The sequence below is a fragment of the Ochotona princeps genome, chromosome 5 (genome assembly GCF_030435755.1).
Source record: "Ochotona princeps isolate mOchPri1 chromosome 5, mOchPri1.hap1, whole genome shotgun sequence".
NCBI lineage: Eukaryota > Metazoa > Chordata > Mammalia > Lagomorpha > Ochotonidae > Ochotona > Ochotona princeps.
Genome location: NC_080836.1, coordinates 87,239,366 through 87,256,492, shown reverse-complemented (window position 1 = coordinate 87,256,492; position 17,127 = coordinate 87,239,366). Strand labels below are relative to the sequence as shown.

At 39.4% G+C, this 17,127-nt stretch overlaps 1 protein-coding gene across 3 annotated transcripts in view; it reads right to left on the bottom strand.

Annotated features, from left to right (window-relative positions):
- Positions 1–17,127, bottom strand: part of SPAG16 (sperm associated antigen 16) — an 886,848-nt gene that overhangs the window by 332,962 nt on the left and 536,759 nt on the right. For all 3 annotated transcript variants that reach the window (XM_058664972.1, XM_058664970.1, XM_058664971.1), the window contains exon 13: positions 16,912–17,038. In XM_058664972.1, coding sequence (XP_058520955.1) covers positions 16,912–17,038 — 127 coding nt within the window. The remainder of the gene's footprint in view (positions 1–16,911; positions 17,039–17,127) is intronic.

Genomic DNA, 17,127 nt, shown 5'->3' with positions numbered 1-17,127 from the left:
CAATCAGGATATCATCACATTGAGACAATCAGCTGTATGCAAACAGTCTACAGACTTGGAGAAAGTATTTTCAAACTGTATCTGACATGGGATTGATGTTTGGTATATGGGGTTCAAAAGCTCCATAGCAAAAAGGCAAATAATCTAATAAAAAGGGCAGTAAATATCCAGACATTTCCCAAAGGGAGACACACAAATGGCCAAGAAGAACTTGAGAAGTGCTCATTACCACTAATCATCTGAGGACTGCAGATCATTATCACAATGAAAACCTTCCTCCCTTCATGCAAGATGGGCTTTTACCAAAAAGACAAGAGATAACAAGTGTTAGCATGCGATGATTCTTCCATGTTGTTAGTGGGCATGCGTATTAGCACAGCCATTATGGTAAAATTATAGGGGAAATCCTTAAAGGCTAAAAACAGAACTACTACTATATGATCAAGTAATCCCACACCTGGGTAGATATCAAAGGGAAATTCATCTGTCAAAGAGGTATCTGCACTTCTATGTTTATTGTAGTGCTAACCACAATGGCCAAAACACAGCCACAACCAAAATACCCATGATCCACGAATGGGTAATGCAAATGTGTGTTACAAACTCAATGGAATATTACTCACCCACAGAAAGATGAAATCTTGTCATTGGCTAACAACACGGATGGAAGTGCTTGGAGTGGCAAGACTGGTGGCAATTCATGACTGTTGAACTATCAATACCACTTGGGCGGGACCCTCGGAGCATGCCCCACATCAGGGACCTGGGGTGGGTGGGGGACTGGGTGGGGCTTCCCCCTTAAAATTCCCCTTTACCTCAGATATATGAAGGAAACAATATGGAACTAATAGTCTTACCCATTTTCCTATAACCCTTGAACCTTTTTACCCTAATTAACTATGTAAAAATTGTCAAAAATACAATAAAAAAAGAAACAATTAGCACATGATCTTACTAATATATGGAGTCTAAACAATAAATGGTGTCGTGGACGTTAAAAATACACTGGCAGTTAACACTGGCTGTGATGCTAAGTGAGGCAGGACAGATGGGGAAGATTGGCAAGTACTAGGTTACAGCTAGAAAGGAGTAAGAATTTTCAGGTTTTATAGTATAGTGCAATGACCACAAGACAGATGAAATGTACTAAATATTTTTTCTATTTACAAAACCTAGGAGATAAGATTTTGCATATTGCAGTGATTGTAAACACAATGTGTATATTTGATGACACACAAGAAAGTACACATAAATGGGTAATTTTCATAGTTTGTATTCATGCAAAAGTTCAAAGCTAAGCATGATTTTTCATGATTTTTTTCTAAAATTTCTTGAAGACTCCATACATGTATCTCTTTGTTTCCTTCTTCTATAATTCTGCCTTTCAAATAAATATATCTTTTTATTATTATTATTTTATGATACAGTTCTATAGGTCTTGTGATTTCCCTTCTCCCCTCCCCAAGACTCCCCCCACATTAGTACAGTAGTTCTTCATAAGTAGTCACAAATCCATCCTGACCCTCTAAATGTAATCAAATTTGAATGCCCATTACACCCTATGTGACAAGTACCACTAATATCCACAAATGAGGATGTGAGGCAAAAATATTTTATGTCACTGCCGCCCAGCAGCAACACTGAAATGACGAGGCATGCTCTTGAGGGTCTGGGAAAAGCCGGAACCGCAACTGGACCCCTCACTGCCGAAAGCAGCCTTGTTTAAATCTTTATCTCCACTGCTCCTGTCCCCATTGGTCTAAGCTTTCCTCCCCACTTTTCCAGCTCTCTCTCCAGCACCCTTCCTCCCGCCCGTCCTTCTTCTCCCTTGTCCCATCTTTCTCCATCCGCTGTCCATCCGTCTGTCGTCCATCATCCCAGTCTGTTCTCGCCTAGCTATTACTGGCTACTTTGATATCGTTCTCCACCAATCACTACTCCCCATGGGTCCACCTGGCGCTATGTGATAGGCCAGTAATCACAGCGAGGGCATCAGCCTATCCCTGTGACTTCCTGTTTACCTGCTGGCGAGACTAACTCCGCCTCCTGACCCTGGACCAACCGCCATCTTGCAATAGCCCTTACCAATCCCAGAAGCGGCTTTAGCACCCCATTCCCCACAATTTTATATATTTTGTCTGAGAGTGCACTACTAAATAGTCAAATTTGAGATTTCATTCAGGCCAATGGCTATGTGCTATATGTGTGCCATCACACATGACATAAACCCAAAATGGCACAGGATTCAAGCCCAGTGTTCTGTGGAAATACAGTTAGGTACATTTATTAGCTTCTGGCTGCAGATACTCTAAAAGAGCAGCAAGGAGCAATAAGCTTTTAAAGACAAAGCCTTTAGAAACAAATTTTCCAGCTGATAGAGAGTAAAGGTATGTTACAGCAAAGAAATGGCAAACAGAAAACCATTGCAAAATGAATAACTGCATATATTAATTTTAATATCAATGATTAGGACACATATGTATAAAAAGCGACATTAGATTTATTCACTAAGATCAGTAAGATTTTTGCATAATTTGATGAAAATAAAAGGATGTGAATCAAAGGGGTCATCAAAGCAAGATGCATCACAATGTTTGTGAAGAATGGATTAAGGCTTCTTTTACATGTGTTTGTTTATTTACCTGTATTGGAAAGACTCACACAGACCTTCCAAGCACTGTTCCCTCCCAAAATGCCCCCAGCACCCAGGGTTGGGTCAAGAGCAGTAAGGAGCTGAGCATTCAGTCCATGTCTCCCAACAAGTGGCACAGGTGCCAAGTCTTGAGTGAATGCTAAATCTTACAGTGCAAACTAACAGGTAAGAAATTCGGCTGCACTCCAATTCAGAAACTCAGGAACTCTAATATGGAATGTGGGCATCACACACAGTGTTTTAACTGTTGCACCAAACACAGGCCTCAGAATTGTTTTATTTCTGAACTAAAAGTATCCTTGCATTCTAGAGCAGTCTCGATAGCTTTGCGTCGATTAATTTTATGCCAACTGGTCCTTTGATGATTAGAATGTTAATTTTTTCTTCTGCAACAATTAAGAGAGTAACCAGGAGAATGAGTTTCAAACCCTGGGAATATTTTGGTGACTTTTAAATAAAGTACCAAATGAAAAATGTCCACCCCCTCCAAAACACACGATTCCTAATTTGTTGATTTTTTATGTCGGGGGCAAAAATTTGCCAACTTCATGCTATAAGCCAATTTTTTTAAAGATTTATTTTTTTTATTGGAAAGTCAGATATACAGTGAGGAGGAGAGACAGAGAGGAAGATCTAACGTCCACTGATTCACTCCTCAAGTGGCCAAATGGGCCAGAGCTGAGCCAATCTGAAGCCAGGAGCTTCTTCCTGGTATTTCATGCGGGTGCAGGGTCCCAAAGCTTTTGGGCCGTCCTCCACTGCTTTCCCAGGCCACAGGCAGGGAGCTGGATGGGAAGCAGGGCTGCCGGGATAAGAACCAGCACCCTTACAGGATCCCAGCGACTTCAAGGTGAGGACTTGAACCTCTATGTTATCATGCCAGGCCCAACAGATATTTCTGAAAATAATAATCCTGTTCATTGTCATATAAAAGTAAATGTGGCATTTTAACAGTGAACCAAGCATCCTTTCCAAAAGAAACATGTTGCAGAGGGGAGACTCGCAAGATGGCCAACATAGGAGGAAGACTGTGAGGGAGCTCACAGACAGAGAGGGCTAGAATGCGACAAAAGCGTAAGTGGAGCAGCATAGAGCTACAGGGAGAAGAACGTGAAGTTCCCTGGACAGTGTGGAGCCAAAAAAATCCACACAACTCGGAAGAGCAACCAGGGAAAAACAAAACAAAGGGCAGGGAAGACGACTTTCTGCTCCTGACCTGCTGAGTCACCTTTGAGTGCAGACGCTGAAAGCCGCAGTCGACCCACAGACCTCGGGACCCGCAGACGCTGTGGCCATGAGGACCAGCGGTGATCGGGACCTGCTGGCACCTGCTCACCCTAGTCGCCAGGACCCTCCAGGACCTGAGCCCGCTGCGGACATCAGGACCTGGAGTCATCGGGACCCGCTGGCATCCACCAACCCTGGTCACCAAGCCCCGCCAGGACCTGCACCAGCCACAGTCTACAGGTTCCATCGGGAACCGCCGGGACCTGCAACGGACGCAGTAGCCGGAAGACGCACCCGCGGCGAGGGTTCCCACCAGAGGAAGAGGCAGACTGCAAGAACCTGAGGTTTGAGAACCCGAGCACACCTCTGGGCTGGGCAGTCCCGTGCTAGCGCTGGGGCGGTCAGTCCCGTGCAAGCGCTGGGGTGGGCGGACCTGCACAGGAGGCGCTCCCAGAGAGCACCTGGAACACCCCACACCCTATAGTCCCATGCTTGGGAGACGAACCAGGAGAGCACTGCGGACCCGTGTGCAGGAGATGTTCCCAGAGAACACCTGGAACCTCCATGCCCTGCAGTCCCTGGCACTGGGGACACACCGAGAAAGCACCTAGAATCCTCCGAGCCCTGTGATCCCGCACACAGGGGGCGCGCACAGAGAGTGCCTTCACTCCCCCACGCCCTGTGGTAGCATACCTGTAGGGGACGAGCTGAGAGTGCGCTTTGAATCCGCTGGGCCCTGGAAGTGGCGCCCTGAGGTCCAGTGTTCTGGAGACGCACACAGAGAGTGCCTTGAAAATCCCCACACCCTGCTATTCCACGCCTGCAGACTCCGATCTCTACAGGATAGTGCTTGGAAACCCCTCAGCACACTGGTGCCTAGGTCTCTCAAAAAAGAAACACTAACACAATGGGAAGAAATACCAGAAAAGGTAATGATCCAGATGAGAGAGCCAACACCCTACCAATAAAGGATCAAAAGCCAATGTCTATTTCGGAGATGTGAGATGAAGACATAGAAGATCTACCAGACAAGGAATTCAAAAAAATAATTTTAAAATATGTCAGAGACAATGAGAAGAATTGGGAGGACTTCAAGGAATTCAAGAACCACATAGCCTCAGAAATACAACAAATCAAAAGTAAAATCCTTGACTTAGAGCACAAAATTGAGAGCCTAACCGACAGAACAAATACAGCAGAAGAGAGGATCTCTGAAACGGAAGACACACAAAACGAACATACCCAGTTCATTAAACAGCTGGAGACAAGTCTGAACAAAGCCAATAAGACCATACAAGAAATGAAAGACAACCTCAGAAAATCGAATATTAGGATTATTGGCCTTCCTGAAGGAGTGGAAAAAGAGTCAGGAATGCAAATGGTGCTCGACGAAATTATACATGAAAACTTTCAAAACACTTGGAACATGAACCCAGCCCAAATTCAAGACGGTCAGAGGACTCCCAGCAGATATGACCCAAAGCGATCTTCACCCAGACATATGGTGCTCAAGTTCCACTCCAACGAAGACAAAGAAAGAATCCTAAGACAAGTACGAAGCAGAGAAAACCATACCGGAGAAAACCAATCAGAATCACTGCTGACTTCTCTGAAGAGACTTTACAAGCAAGAAGAGAATGGACAAAGATCTTCCAAATCCTGAATCAGAACAACTGTCAACCAAGAATATTGTACCCAGCAAAGATCTCATTCGTATTTGAGAACGAAATCAAATACTTTCACAGCAAAGAGAAATTAGAAGAATATGCCAGCACAAAACCAGCTCTACAAAATCTCCTTAGAAATGCACTAAAGGAAGCTATGGTTCATCTACTCTATGGAATACTACTCAGCTATTAAAAAAAACGAAATGCAGTTCTTTGTGGACAAATGGGCCCGACTGGAATCCATCATGCTAAGAGAAATGAACCAATCCCAAAAGGTTAAATACCACATGTTTGCCTTAATCTGAGATGAAAAGATGACAACCTGATAGTACCTGTATATTGTAATATTATTGCAATCTCTAACAACCTGTATCCAATACAATAAGATAATGTGATATAATCTATAAACCAACAATTAATGTCAGAATACTTAAGATCTACATCGAAAAACTGTAAAACCTACTATACCCTCAATACGTTATGTTAATCCGTAATGGGGGGGAGTGCAGGGAAGCCTTTCAGGACCATAAAAACAGTGAGGAAAAAGTATAATATAGCCTATCATGATCAAATCTGGTAATTCATAGACAACAGACTCAAAGCAGCACTAAAAAAAAAAAAAAAAAAAAAAAAAAGAAATGCACTAAATCCAGAAAAAAAGGAGGTGAATCATAAGCAAAGATGGCAAACAGGAAGGTCTCCCCACTAAAGTCCACACAAGGAAGGGCAATTACACAGATATCAACACCCACAAAAACAAGTATGGCAGGGCAAAATCACCTCTCAATTTTAACACTTAACACAAATGGCCTGAACTCACCAATCAAAAGGCATAGATTAACAGAATGGATTATCAAACAGCACCCAACTATCTGTTGCCTACAAGAGACACATCTAACCAGAAGAGATTCTAAGAAGCTGAAAGTGAAAGGTTGGAAACAGATATTTCATGCCAATGGACGAGAAAAAAAGGCTGGGGTAGCTGTCTTAATTTCAGATGATGTGGACTTCAATCTGACACACATCAAAAAGGACAGGGAAGGACATTATATATTGGTGAAGGGACTGATCCATCAGGAAGTAATTACCATTGTGAACATATATGCACCAAATTCAAACGCACCTAGCTACGTGAAGCAATTACTCACGGACTTAAGGGGAGACATAGATATGCACACAATAATAGTGGGTGATCTTAACACCCCACTAACAACAATAGACAGATCAACAAAACAAAAACTCAACAAACAACAGAGCTCATACAAACAATAGGACAACTGGACATGATAGATATTTATAGAATTTTTTACCCTAAGGCCACAGATTACAGATTTTTTTCAGCAGTGCATGGCACCTTCTCCAGGATTGACCACATGATAGGACACAAAGCAAACCTAAATAACTTCAAAAAGATAGGAATCATACCATGTACCCTCTCAGACCACCACGGAATGAAACTGGAAATCAGCAATTCAAAATGTCCCAGGAAATATAGAAACTCTTGGAGGCTGAACAATATGCTATTAAACGAACAATGGATCAGAGAAAAAATTAAAGATGAGATCAAAAAATTTATGGAAACCAATGAAAACTCTGACACAACATTCCAAAATTTGTGAGACACTGCCAAAGCAGTGCTATGGGGTAAATCCATCACAATTGGAGCTCATGTCAAGGCCCAAGAGAGGCGCCAAATACAGGAACTAAACACACACCTCCAGGAATTGGAAAAACAGCAGCAGAAGAGCCCCTCACACAATAGGAAACAAGAAATCATCAAAACAAGGGAGGAAATTAATCAGATAGAAATAAAAAAACGATACACAAAATCAATGAATCAAAAAGCTGGTTCTTTGAGAAGATAAACAATATAGACACCCCACTGGCCCGACTGACAAAGAAAAAACAAGAGAAGGCAAGAATTAACAGCATCAAAGATGAAAAAGGCAACATAACAACAGACACCACATCCATTAAGGCCATAATTAGAAATTACTACAAAGCACTGTACTCCAACAAATCAGAAGATCACCAAGAAATGGAAAAGTTCTTAGACTTCTACCACCTGCCAAAACTTAGCCCAGAGGCAACAAACGACCTGAACAAACCCATCCATAACTGAAGTAGAGATTGAATCAGTGATTAAAGACCTCCCAACAAAGAAAAGCCCAGGTCCAGACGGCTTCACTACAGAATTCTACAAAACATTCCGAACAGAACTGACCCCAATCCTCTACAAACTCTTCAAAACAATAGAAAAAGAGGCAACCCTTCCAAACTCATTCTATGAAGCCAACATTACCTTAATCCCAAAACCAGACAAAGAACTAACAGAGAAGGAAAACTACAGACCTATCTCTTTGATGAACATTGATGCTAAGATTCTCAACAAAATCCTAGCCAACAGAATTCAAAAACACATCAGACAGATCATTCATCCAGATCAAGCAGGATTCATCCCTGGAATGCAGGGACGGTTCAACATTCGGAAATCCATAAATGTGATACACCACATCCAAAAACTGAAAAACAAGAATCACATGATAGTATCAATAGACGCAGAAAAAGCTTTCGAAAAAATCCAACACCACTTCCTACTAAAAACCCTAACCAAGGTAGGCATAGATGGAAAACTCCACAACATAATTAAAGCCATATATGAAAAACCCAACACCAGCATCATACTGAATGAAGAAAAACTGGAACCCTTCCCACTGAGATCTGGAACAAGACAGGGATGTCCACTTTCTCCACTACTATTCAACATAGTCCTAGAGGTACTCGCTTAGGCCATAAGACAAGAAAAAGAAATCAGAGGAATCCAAATGGGAAACGAAGAAGTCAAACTCTCACTATATGCAGATGATATGATTCTTTATGTAGAAGAGCCAAGAGACTCAATACAGAGACTGCTAGAACTTGTACGAAAGTTTGGTAGAGTGGCAGGGTACAAAATTAATGAACAAAAATCAACAGCCATAGTGTATGCGAACAGCCCCAAGATGGAAAAAGATTTAACCAGCAAGATACCATTCAAAATAACAGAGAAAAGTATGAAATATCTGGGAATAAGTCTAACTAAAAATGTAGGAGACTTATTTGAAGAAAACTACAAACTACTTAAAAAAGAAATTGAAGAAGACCTCAAAAGATGGAGTAACATCCCATGCTCCTGGATAGGTAAAATCAATATCATTAAAATGTCTATACTGCCAAAAGCAATATATACATTCAACACAATCCCAATCAAATTGCCAAAAACATTCTTCATGGAAGTGGAAACAATGATCCAAAGGTTCATCTGGAAACACAAAAAACCATGGATAGCTAGAACCATCCTGAAGAACAGGAAGTTAGCAGGGGGAATCACAGTTCCGGACCTCTGGACATACTATAGGGCAGTGGTTATCAAAACAGCCTGGTACTGGCAAAAAGATAGAGAGGAAGATCAATGGAGCAGAATAGAAACACTAGAAGGGAACCCAAGAGGTACAGCCAAATAATTTTTGACAAAAAGTTAAGCGACAATCCAGGCAAATGGGAAGGTCTGTTCAATAAATGCTGTTGGGACAACTGGTTGATAGCCTGCAGAAACAAAAATATAGATCCACATCTCTCACCATACACTAAGATCAGATCTAAATGGATAACAGATCTAAACCTACATCCAGAAACCTTCAAACTTTTGGAAGAAAATGTTGGAAACACACTGCAACACTTAGGGGTAGGCCCTCACTTCCTAAAAAAGACTCCAAAAGCAGTAGAAATCAAGACCAAAATAAACAATTGGGACCTCATCAAACTAAGAAGCTTCTGTACAGCTAGAGAAACAATCAACAAAGTAAAAAGGCAACCCACAGAATGGGAGAAGATCTTCGCGCACTGTGTAGGTGATAGAGGGCTAATCTCCAAAATATACAAAGAGCTACAAAACAACCAAAATGTCAAAACAAACAAGCCACTCAAGAAATGGGCACGGGATATGGGCAAACACTTCACAAAGGAACAAACCCAATTGGCAAATAAACATATGAAAAAATGCTCAAGTTCCCTGGCAATAAGGGAAATCCAAATTAAAACATCAATGAGGTACCACCTAATGCCAGTAAGACTGGCCCACATGAATAAAAGCACCAACAACACTTGTTGGCGAGGTTGCGGGGAAAAGGGAACCCTTCTCCACTGCTGGTGGGACTGCAGGCTGGTACAGCCTCTCTGGAAATCAGTATGTAGAATATTCAAACAACTCAAATTCAACATACCGTATGATCCAGCAATAGCACTCCTAGGAATATATCCAGAACACTTGTTTTATGAGAAACCAACATGCACTCCTATGCTCATAGCAGCACAATCAGTAATTGCAAAAACATGGAAGCAACCAAAATGCCCATCAACAGAGGATTGGATAAGAAAGCTATGGTTCATCTACTCCATGGAATACTACTCAGCTATTAAAAAAAACAAAATGCAGTTCTTTGTGGCCAAATGGGCCAAACTGGAAACCATAATGCTAAGGGAAATGAGCCAATCCCAAAAGGTTAAATATCACGTTTGCCTTAATTTAAGATGATATGATGTTATGTATAACATGTTATGTTTTGAATGTTATATGTTGTGTATAAACTAAAATTGAAGTGTAGGTGAGGTGGTCACAGAAGGTGGCTGGGAACTCGCATTTACTTTTAACATATTGGTTACTCATTACTATGTCAATTAATTCCATAATGATGTAAATTTTTGCTGATGGTATGTTGGAGCTTTCAATTGACTGGGAAGATACTCTGCTGGCTCTGTCTTCAGACCAGAGAGTGTATACCTAAGAAGCCGTTGAACTTGACTGGACAATAAGATGCTGGACTCTATGTTTGGTATACGCTTGCAATGGGGGAATCTCAACTGAACTTGAACTGTGGTTATGCAACAAGGTGGAGGAATCCACCATGGTGGGAGGGTTTGGGGAGGGGTGGGGAGAACCCAAGTACCTATGTAACTGTGTCACATAATACAATGTAATTAGTGAAGTAAAAATGATAAATAATAAAAAAAAAAAAACAAATGAGAGACCTAGAAAAAAAAAAAAAGAAACATGTTGCAGAGAACATCTGATACCAGATAACTGGCTGCGTTTGTACTGCAACATTTATATAAGGTCAGTAACCTTCAGAGCTTCTCAGGTGTAACTTCAACAAGTATTTAAATATGGCTTTCTTCTTTGCTTTACATTTGGAAACTTTTGATTAAAGAACTAATTGTTCAGTTCAGGATGAGATCAAGCAGAATTTGCACAAGAACTAGGTACAGCTAAATGAATCTAGACATCCAGTCTGCACATCCTGGGCACAGACGCTGTGCATTTTTTTTATTTCATATTTTTGTACTTTTGTCAGGAAACATTTCTGATTTTGTAGATGTTAATTTTATCATATCCTGGAATCATGACTCACTGGATTATAACCAGTTACAATAGCAAAATCAATACTTTTCGAACATTTACACTTACTAAAATTTTCATTTTAGTACTTTTTTTCTTGCTCAGAACTAGTCAAAATTACAGACCATAAAATAAAAAAAATAGACTCTTTAAATTGCTAACTAGTTTTTGCCACTGTTCTTACAACAGGAGTATATATTATTACACATACAAAATACCAAGATGGTATTAAATGTTTAAAATATTTTTGTAAGTAAAGTTTTTCTGCTTGAATGTTAGCATGCTTTTTTAATTGACTAACATATTATACTTTCACCTTTTTATGGGTCCAGTAAAATATTTCAAAATACTTAACATCATATCATCTTAAATTAAGGCAAACATGTGGTATTTAACCTTTTGGGATTGGCTCATTTCCCTTAGCATTATGGTTTCCAGTTTGGCCCATTTGGCCACAAAGAACTGCATTTTGTTTTTTTTTAATAGCTGAGTAGTATTCCATGGAGTAGATGAACCATAGCTTTCTTATCCAATCCTCTGTTGATGGGCATTTTGGTTGTTTCCATGTTTTTGCAATTACTGATTGTGCTGCTATGAACATAGGAGTGCATGTTGGTTTCTCATAGAACAAGTGTTCTGGATATATTCCTAGGAGTGCTATTGCTGGATCATACGGTATGTTGAATTTGAGTTGTTTGAATATTCTACATACTGATTTCCAGAGAGGCTGTACCAGCCTGCAGCCCCACCAGCAGTGGAGTAGGGTTCCCTTTTCCCCGCAACCTCGCCAACAAGTGTTGTTGGTGCTTTTATTCATGTGGGCCAGTCTTACTGGCGTTAGGTGGTACCTCATTGATGTTTTAATTTGGATTTCCCTTATTGCCAGGGAACTTGAGCATTTTTTCATATGCTTAGTTGCCATTTGGGTTTGTTCCTTTGTGAAGTGTTTGCCCATTTCCCGTGCCCATTTCTTGAGTGGCTTGTTTGTTTTGACATTTTGGTTGTTTTGTAGCTCTTTGTATATTCTGGAGATCAGCCCTCTATCACCTATGTCGTGTGCGAAGATCTTCTCCCATTCTGTGGGTTGCCTTTTTACTTTGTTGATTGTTTCTCTAGCTGTACAGAAGCATAAACCAGCAAGGTAACTAGTCTATATTTGAACCTTTTATTTGTACAATCATTATGGAAAACAGTATGGAAGTTCTTGAAAAAAACCTAAAAACATGTGTACTAAATGATCCACTCTCCCATGTGAAATATATAGCAAAAGAAAGTGAACCCAGTATATGAAATATTTACGCTCCCATGTTCACTACAGCAACATTTGCAATAGCCAAGATATGGACCCAACCAGTTTTCATTGATGCTGGAGTTTCTAAATTAATTATGGTATATAGATGCATAACTGAATTTAAATTAGCCTCAAAGAAGAATGAAATCCTGACGGTTTTGGCAAACATGAATGTAACTGAATATTATTATGTTAAGTAAAGTAAATCAGACCAAGAAGACAAGTTATTACATCTTCTCTCAACTGTGGAAGTTTCATAAGTAATGCAAGAGAATCTTCCTGACCCTGCCACCAATCTAGCTGGCTGGGTGGAGGCTATTTTTTCCATTCAACCCTCCACTTTCCCTGTTTCGAAATAAAGAAATTATTTGTAATCACGCAATGAGATTCTAGTGAACATTAGGTGGATATTATAGGTCAAAGTGATGGTGCATTCAGAAGGAGTCGGCTTAAAAGTCAACGCTTCAGACATGAGCTTATTCACAAAACAGTAGAATTACAATTTGATAAAATATAAAACAAAAGGTACATCATTGTGAGGTGAATTTCCTTTATACTTTCTTCTTAAAACTCAGTGTGTTCATTGAGGGCAGGGACTTTGTCACATTCATATCTGTCTAGAATCTAAGCTATTGCCTTTCACATAAGTCTCCTGTGAGAATTACTACATCAAACATGGCGGAGGAATACAACCTAGAGAGAGAAGGTATAGGCTTCACCTGTTTCCACATTCTGTGCTTTACTGAATAATGTCAGGCTCCCCTAAGAACTCATCAGATTTCATCTGAGTGCAGACTCAACTACTGAGTGCACAAAGGTCAGGCACCAATAGATTAACTTCCCTTCTAAAGGCCCGCATGCTTCCACTTCATAGCAATGCAAAATGACTAATTAATAGGTCCTTTAGTTGAAGATCAGCAGGAAAATTTCCTGCAGTTCGTCAGCATGGGGAGTAAGCCTGGCAACTAACAGCAGTTTGGGTCATGAGCTTCCTGTGTCTGAATCATCACAGGATAGAAAATGTCAGTATAAATGACTGTTGCCAACCTAGCTGACACAACACACAGCTGCATTATTCATCGCATCTCTGTTTTCACTGTAGTGAGCACATTCTTCTTTTTTTTCAAACACTTTTGAAACCTTAATATTTTCACTAAGCTAGTGAGTGACTAACAGTCTCATTGCATTTAAACAGGCTTTCAGATCACTGGTGTACCTTGGGGTCTGTCATGTTGCCTTTGGGGATAGCAATATAATTTTTTTCATTAAATTTACTATATGACATATCTTTCTTATAATAAAACAATCTTACTTTTTCAGTTTTAATAAAATAGTTTTTACTGTTTCCTAAGTTTGAATGAAACATACATGCAGTCCTGTAAAACAGCATTTTCATGAGCATCTCAACAGCAAGTTGTTTTACAGCCTCCATTTGGCAATGACCAGGATTTATATTCCTCTCCTCACCCTTTACAAAATTCAGAGCTGGTCTGTCTAGTTGACTTAGAGAGTGACTTAAAGGTCCCCACATTCATTATCCTTGATAATAAGCTGTTAGATAAGGTTAATGATTTAAGACAAGTGTATGTCTGATGGTGGAAGAAAGAGGTTTAAAACTAATTCATAGTAAGATAATCCACTGGTCACTGTCACAGTTCAGCAAAAATATTTCAGAGGGTGTCTCAGGGAGCTAAGATGTGCTAAGATTGCTTTACTAATATGGAAGTCATTCATCTTTTTTTATGTCCAGACCTTTGGTCTAACCTGACAACTACTTATCGTTTATCAAGAAGTTAACATGTACTAAAAATTGTAAGGCATCATACCACTACGAAATGAATAGTTGATGCTTCAGTCCAATAACATTATTTACATCAGTGCTAAGCAGTTGTTACAATTACCCAGAAAAGACTTCAGCTATCTGGTTATTCTTTTTAGCATTTCATAATGTTCTACTACAAATATAAACCTAACTGCTTAATGAATCACTGTGATAAGAAACAGCTTAGAATTCCACAGTGTGTAAGCAATATATAAATACCTTTTTAAAAACTACAAATAAATCATGAATTTTAAAAATCAGGAAGACTATCTGAAACAATGTCACCATAACTCTTTAATGTCACTTTACTGAAAGGATTGTTTCCTGGTAGTCTCACTATATTTTATTTATAGAATATTGCAGCATTATTTTAAAACTTAAATCACATAATTAACAAAATTATATAAAGTGGATTATTCCTTATCTTATATATTGCTTTCCTATAATACTTAGCCATAAATTTATTTTATTAGGTTTGAAACTACTTTCAGACCATAAATTTATTCTTTGTACTCTACAATATACATTGTATCTATCATAGAGTAACTGACAGCATTTCATTTTTCTAAAACATTTTAAATCCCATTTGCTATTTTCAGTGAGTACAGAGCACGAATGCATAGTAACAGAATTCGAGTAACAGTGTTATAAATTTGATATGAAACCAATTTAAAATATTTATACTGAGTAAACTCCTACCATTAGGACTACTAAAACTGTGTGTGTGTTACATGCTACCCACACACAATGTTATTTCAATGCCAAAGGCAACCTGTTATGCTAATGTATTTTCTCCCAATTCTATGGCTAATAAGTACAGTACAGTGAGGGCTGGCAACATCGACATCACCATTAATAAATAATTATGCACTGCTGACAGATATATGAGAGGCAACTTAATTAGAGCAGTTCTACTTCCAAGCATTAGTGCTTCAACTCACATGAAAGTAAGATACATGTTTTCTGAAAACATCTGGTTACAGTCTGAGAGACAGAGCCAAGGTGAGAGAAAAAAACCTGATGTCAACTGAAAACAAGCATAACATTTCAGTCACTACTAAATTAATACTTTCTCTAAGGATTTGTCCTTTACCGATTGCTTTTATATGCCCTTCACATGTAAGTGTAAGGGCAAAAATAGGGTGAGAATTTTACTTCTTTACAGAGGATTCATTATTGGGAAGGAACTCTGCCACATTAGATTTGGAGCCATTTTAAACAGGGTGGGAATGGGACATTTATTTTCAACAACAATCATTTTAAGTTGTATCTTGTACTTTTCCCACAATGCCACCCTAACTTCAGCACCAGGTGAAGTTGGTGCCTGACAGGGCATGTTATCATTAGTTTTTCTCTGTCTATGTCTCCACTGACCCTAAAGCTTGCCTTAGAAATCCTAGTAGTGCCTCACGTAACTGAATTTGCAGGCCTCCCCACATTGTCAGTCTCTCAGGGAGATAAGCTGAAATTATGTTTTTCTTCCTTATTATCCCAGGAACCAAAACCAAGGATATATCATCTCTTACCATACATGCAGAGTCTTATTTCTTCATAGTCCTCATCGAAAGTTGCAAAGAATATTCAGACCACGTTTTACACATCTTCAAATTTTTTAATTATGAAAACCTGCATTCAGTAAACTTCTGTGTTACTGCTTCTCTCTCCTAATTTCTCATTTTTGTTCCTTTTCCCCTCTTACCCTCAAGCTAATCAATGTTACCCAACTATTATCTGCAAGCTTATCAAAGAAAATACTTCACTTGAACCTTGCGCTAAAGCCTTTTCTCCCACTTTTCATCACAACCAACAGTCTGAACGTGTAGTCTCCTCTGTACCTTGCTTAACTACAGAATCATGGTTGAGGGCATAATAAAGACTGTCCAATTATAGTTCTGGAATTCCATGACTCAGAAAAATTCACAGCAAAAAACAAATTGGGAAGGTTGCTCATCTTATTTTGTGCCTCTACAGACTCATCTGATTCTTTATCGATGTCCTATCCTTAATATACTCCCTCTTCCCCATCCTCAGACACAATTCCCCGGTTCAAACTCTCATCAACTCATACTGGCTTTAGTGACTTTGTCTTCCTGCTGACTGCCCTACTCAAGTACCAACGCAGTCTTTATACAAGGCAGATCTGGAGGATGTGTTACCCTGTTAACTAGCACTCTTTAGTATATTCTCTGTACAACAGTTTGAAACTTAAGCTTATCATAATCCTGTCCTTGTCTATGTGCATATACTTTAACTCCATTCACGTATGATATTACTCTGAAAAGAAGCCATTGCAAACTCAGATCTCTACAACTCTGCAGATGCACTGCCCTTTCCTAGAGTCTGTGTCTCTCCAGACTTCTGGAATGTTCTATTTCTCCCCTTTACAGCTCAAGCTTAGCCTCACTTGGGATCCATGCAGTCTTTAACAAATGACAATTTTCCTTGCTTCTTCCTGTACCTGTATATTCACACATTTAAACACAAACTTCAAATAATCTCATGTCTCTTTTCTTGGCAATATCTAAGGTGTTTATATAGAGAGACAGTATGTGTCCAGTTAGAATCTGTGCTGTTGCAGTAATGCAATCCTGGAAAGTAAATGCTGAACTAATGTTTAAAGCAGCAATGTTACTTTTATGTGCTAACAATTGGGAGGTAGGATACATAAGAGCATACTGACAAGGTCTTGGAATTTGGAACGTATTACCATTGTTTGCTATGCATGCCCTTGGACAACCACTGTCTAAGTTGAACTCAATAGTGAAAAGTGATTAAGACTAAACAAAATGTGGAAAAAAGGCAGGCAATTTAACTTACCGTCCTTGCATCCCATACCGACATGGTCTTGTCTGCAGAAGCTGTCAGAAGAGTGTTGGAGAAAGGGAAAAATTCAATGCTGTTCACAGAATCTGTGTGTCCGTACAAAGTGCCTCTGCATTGCTCACTGCACAGAGATAGAGCAAATTAAAGTTTTACAACTTAATATCCAAATGCTTATACTTTCTATACAATGCAGATAAAAATTCAATGATC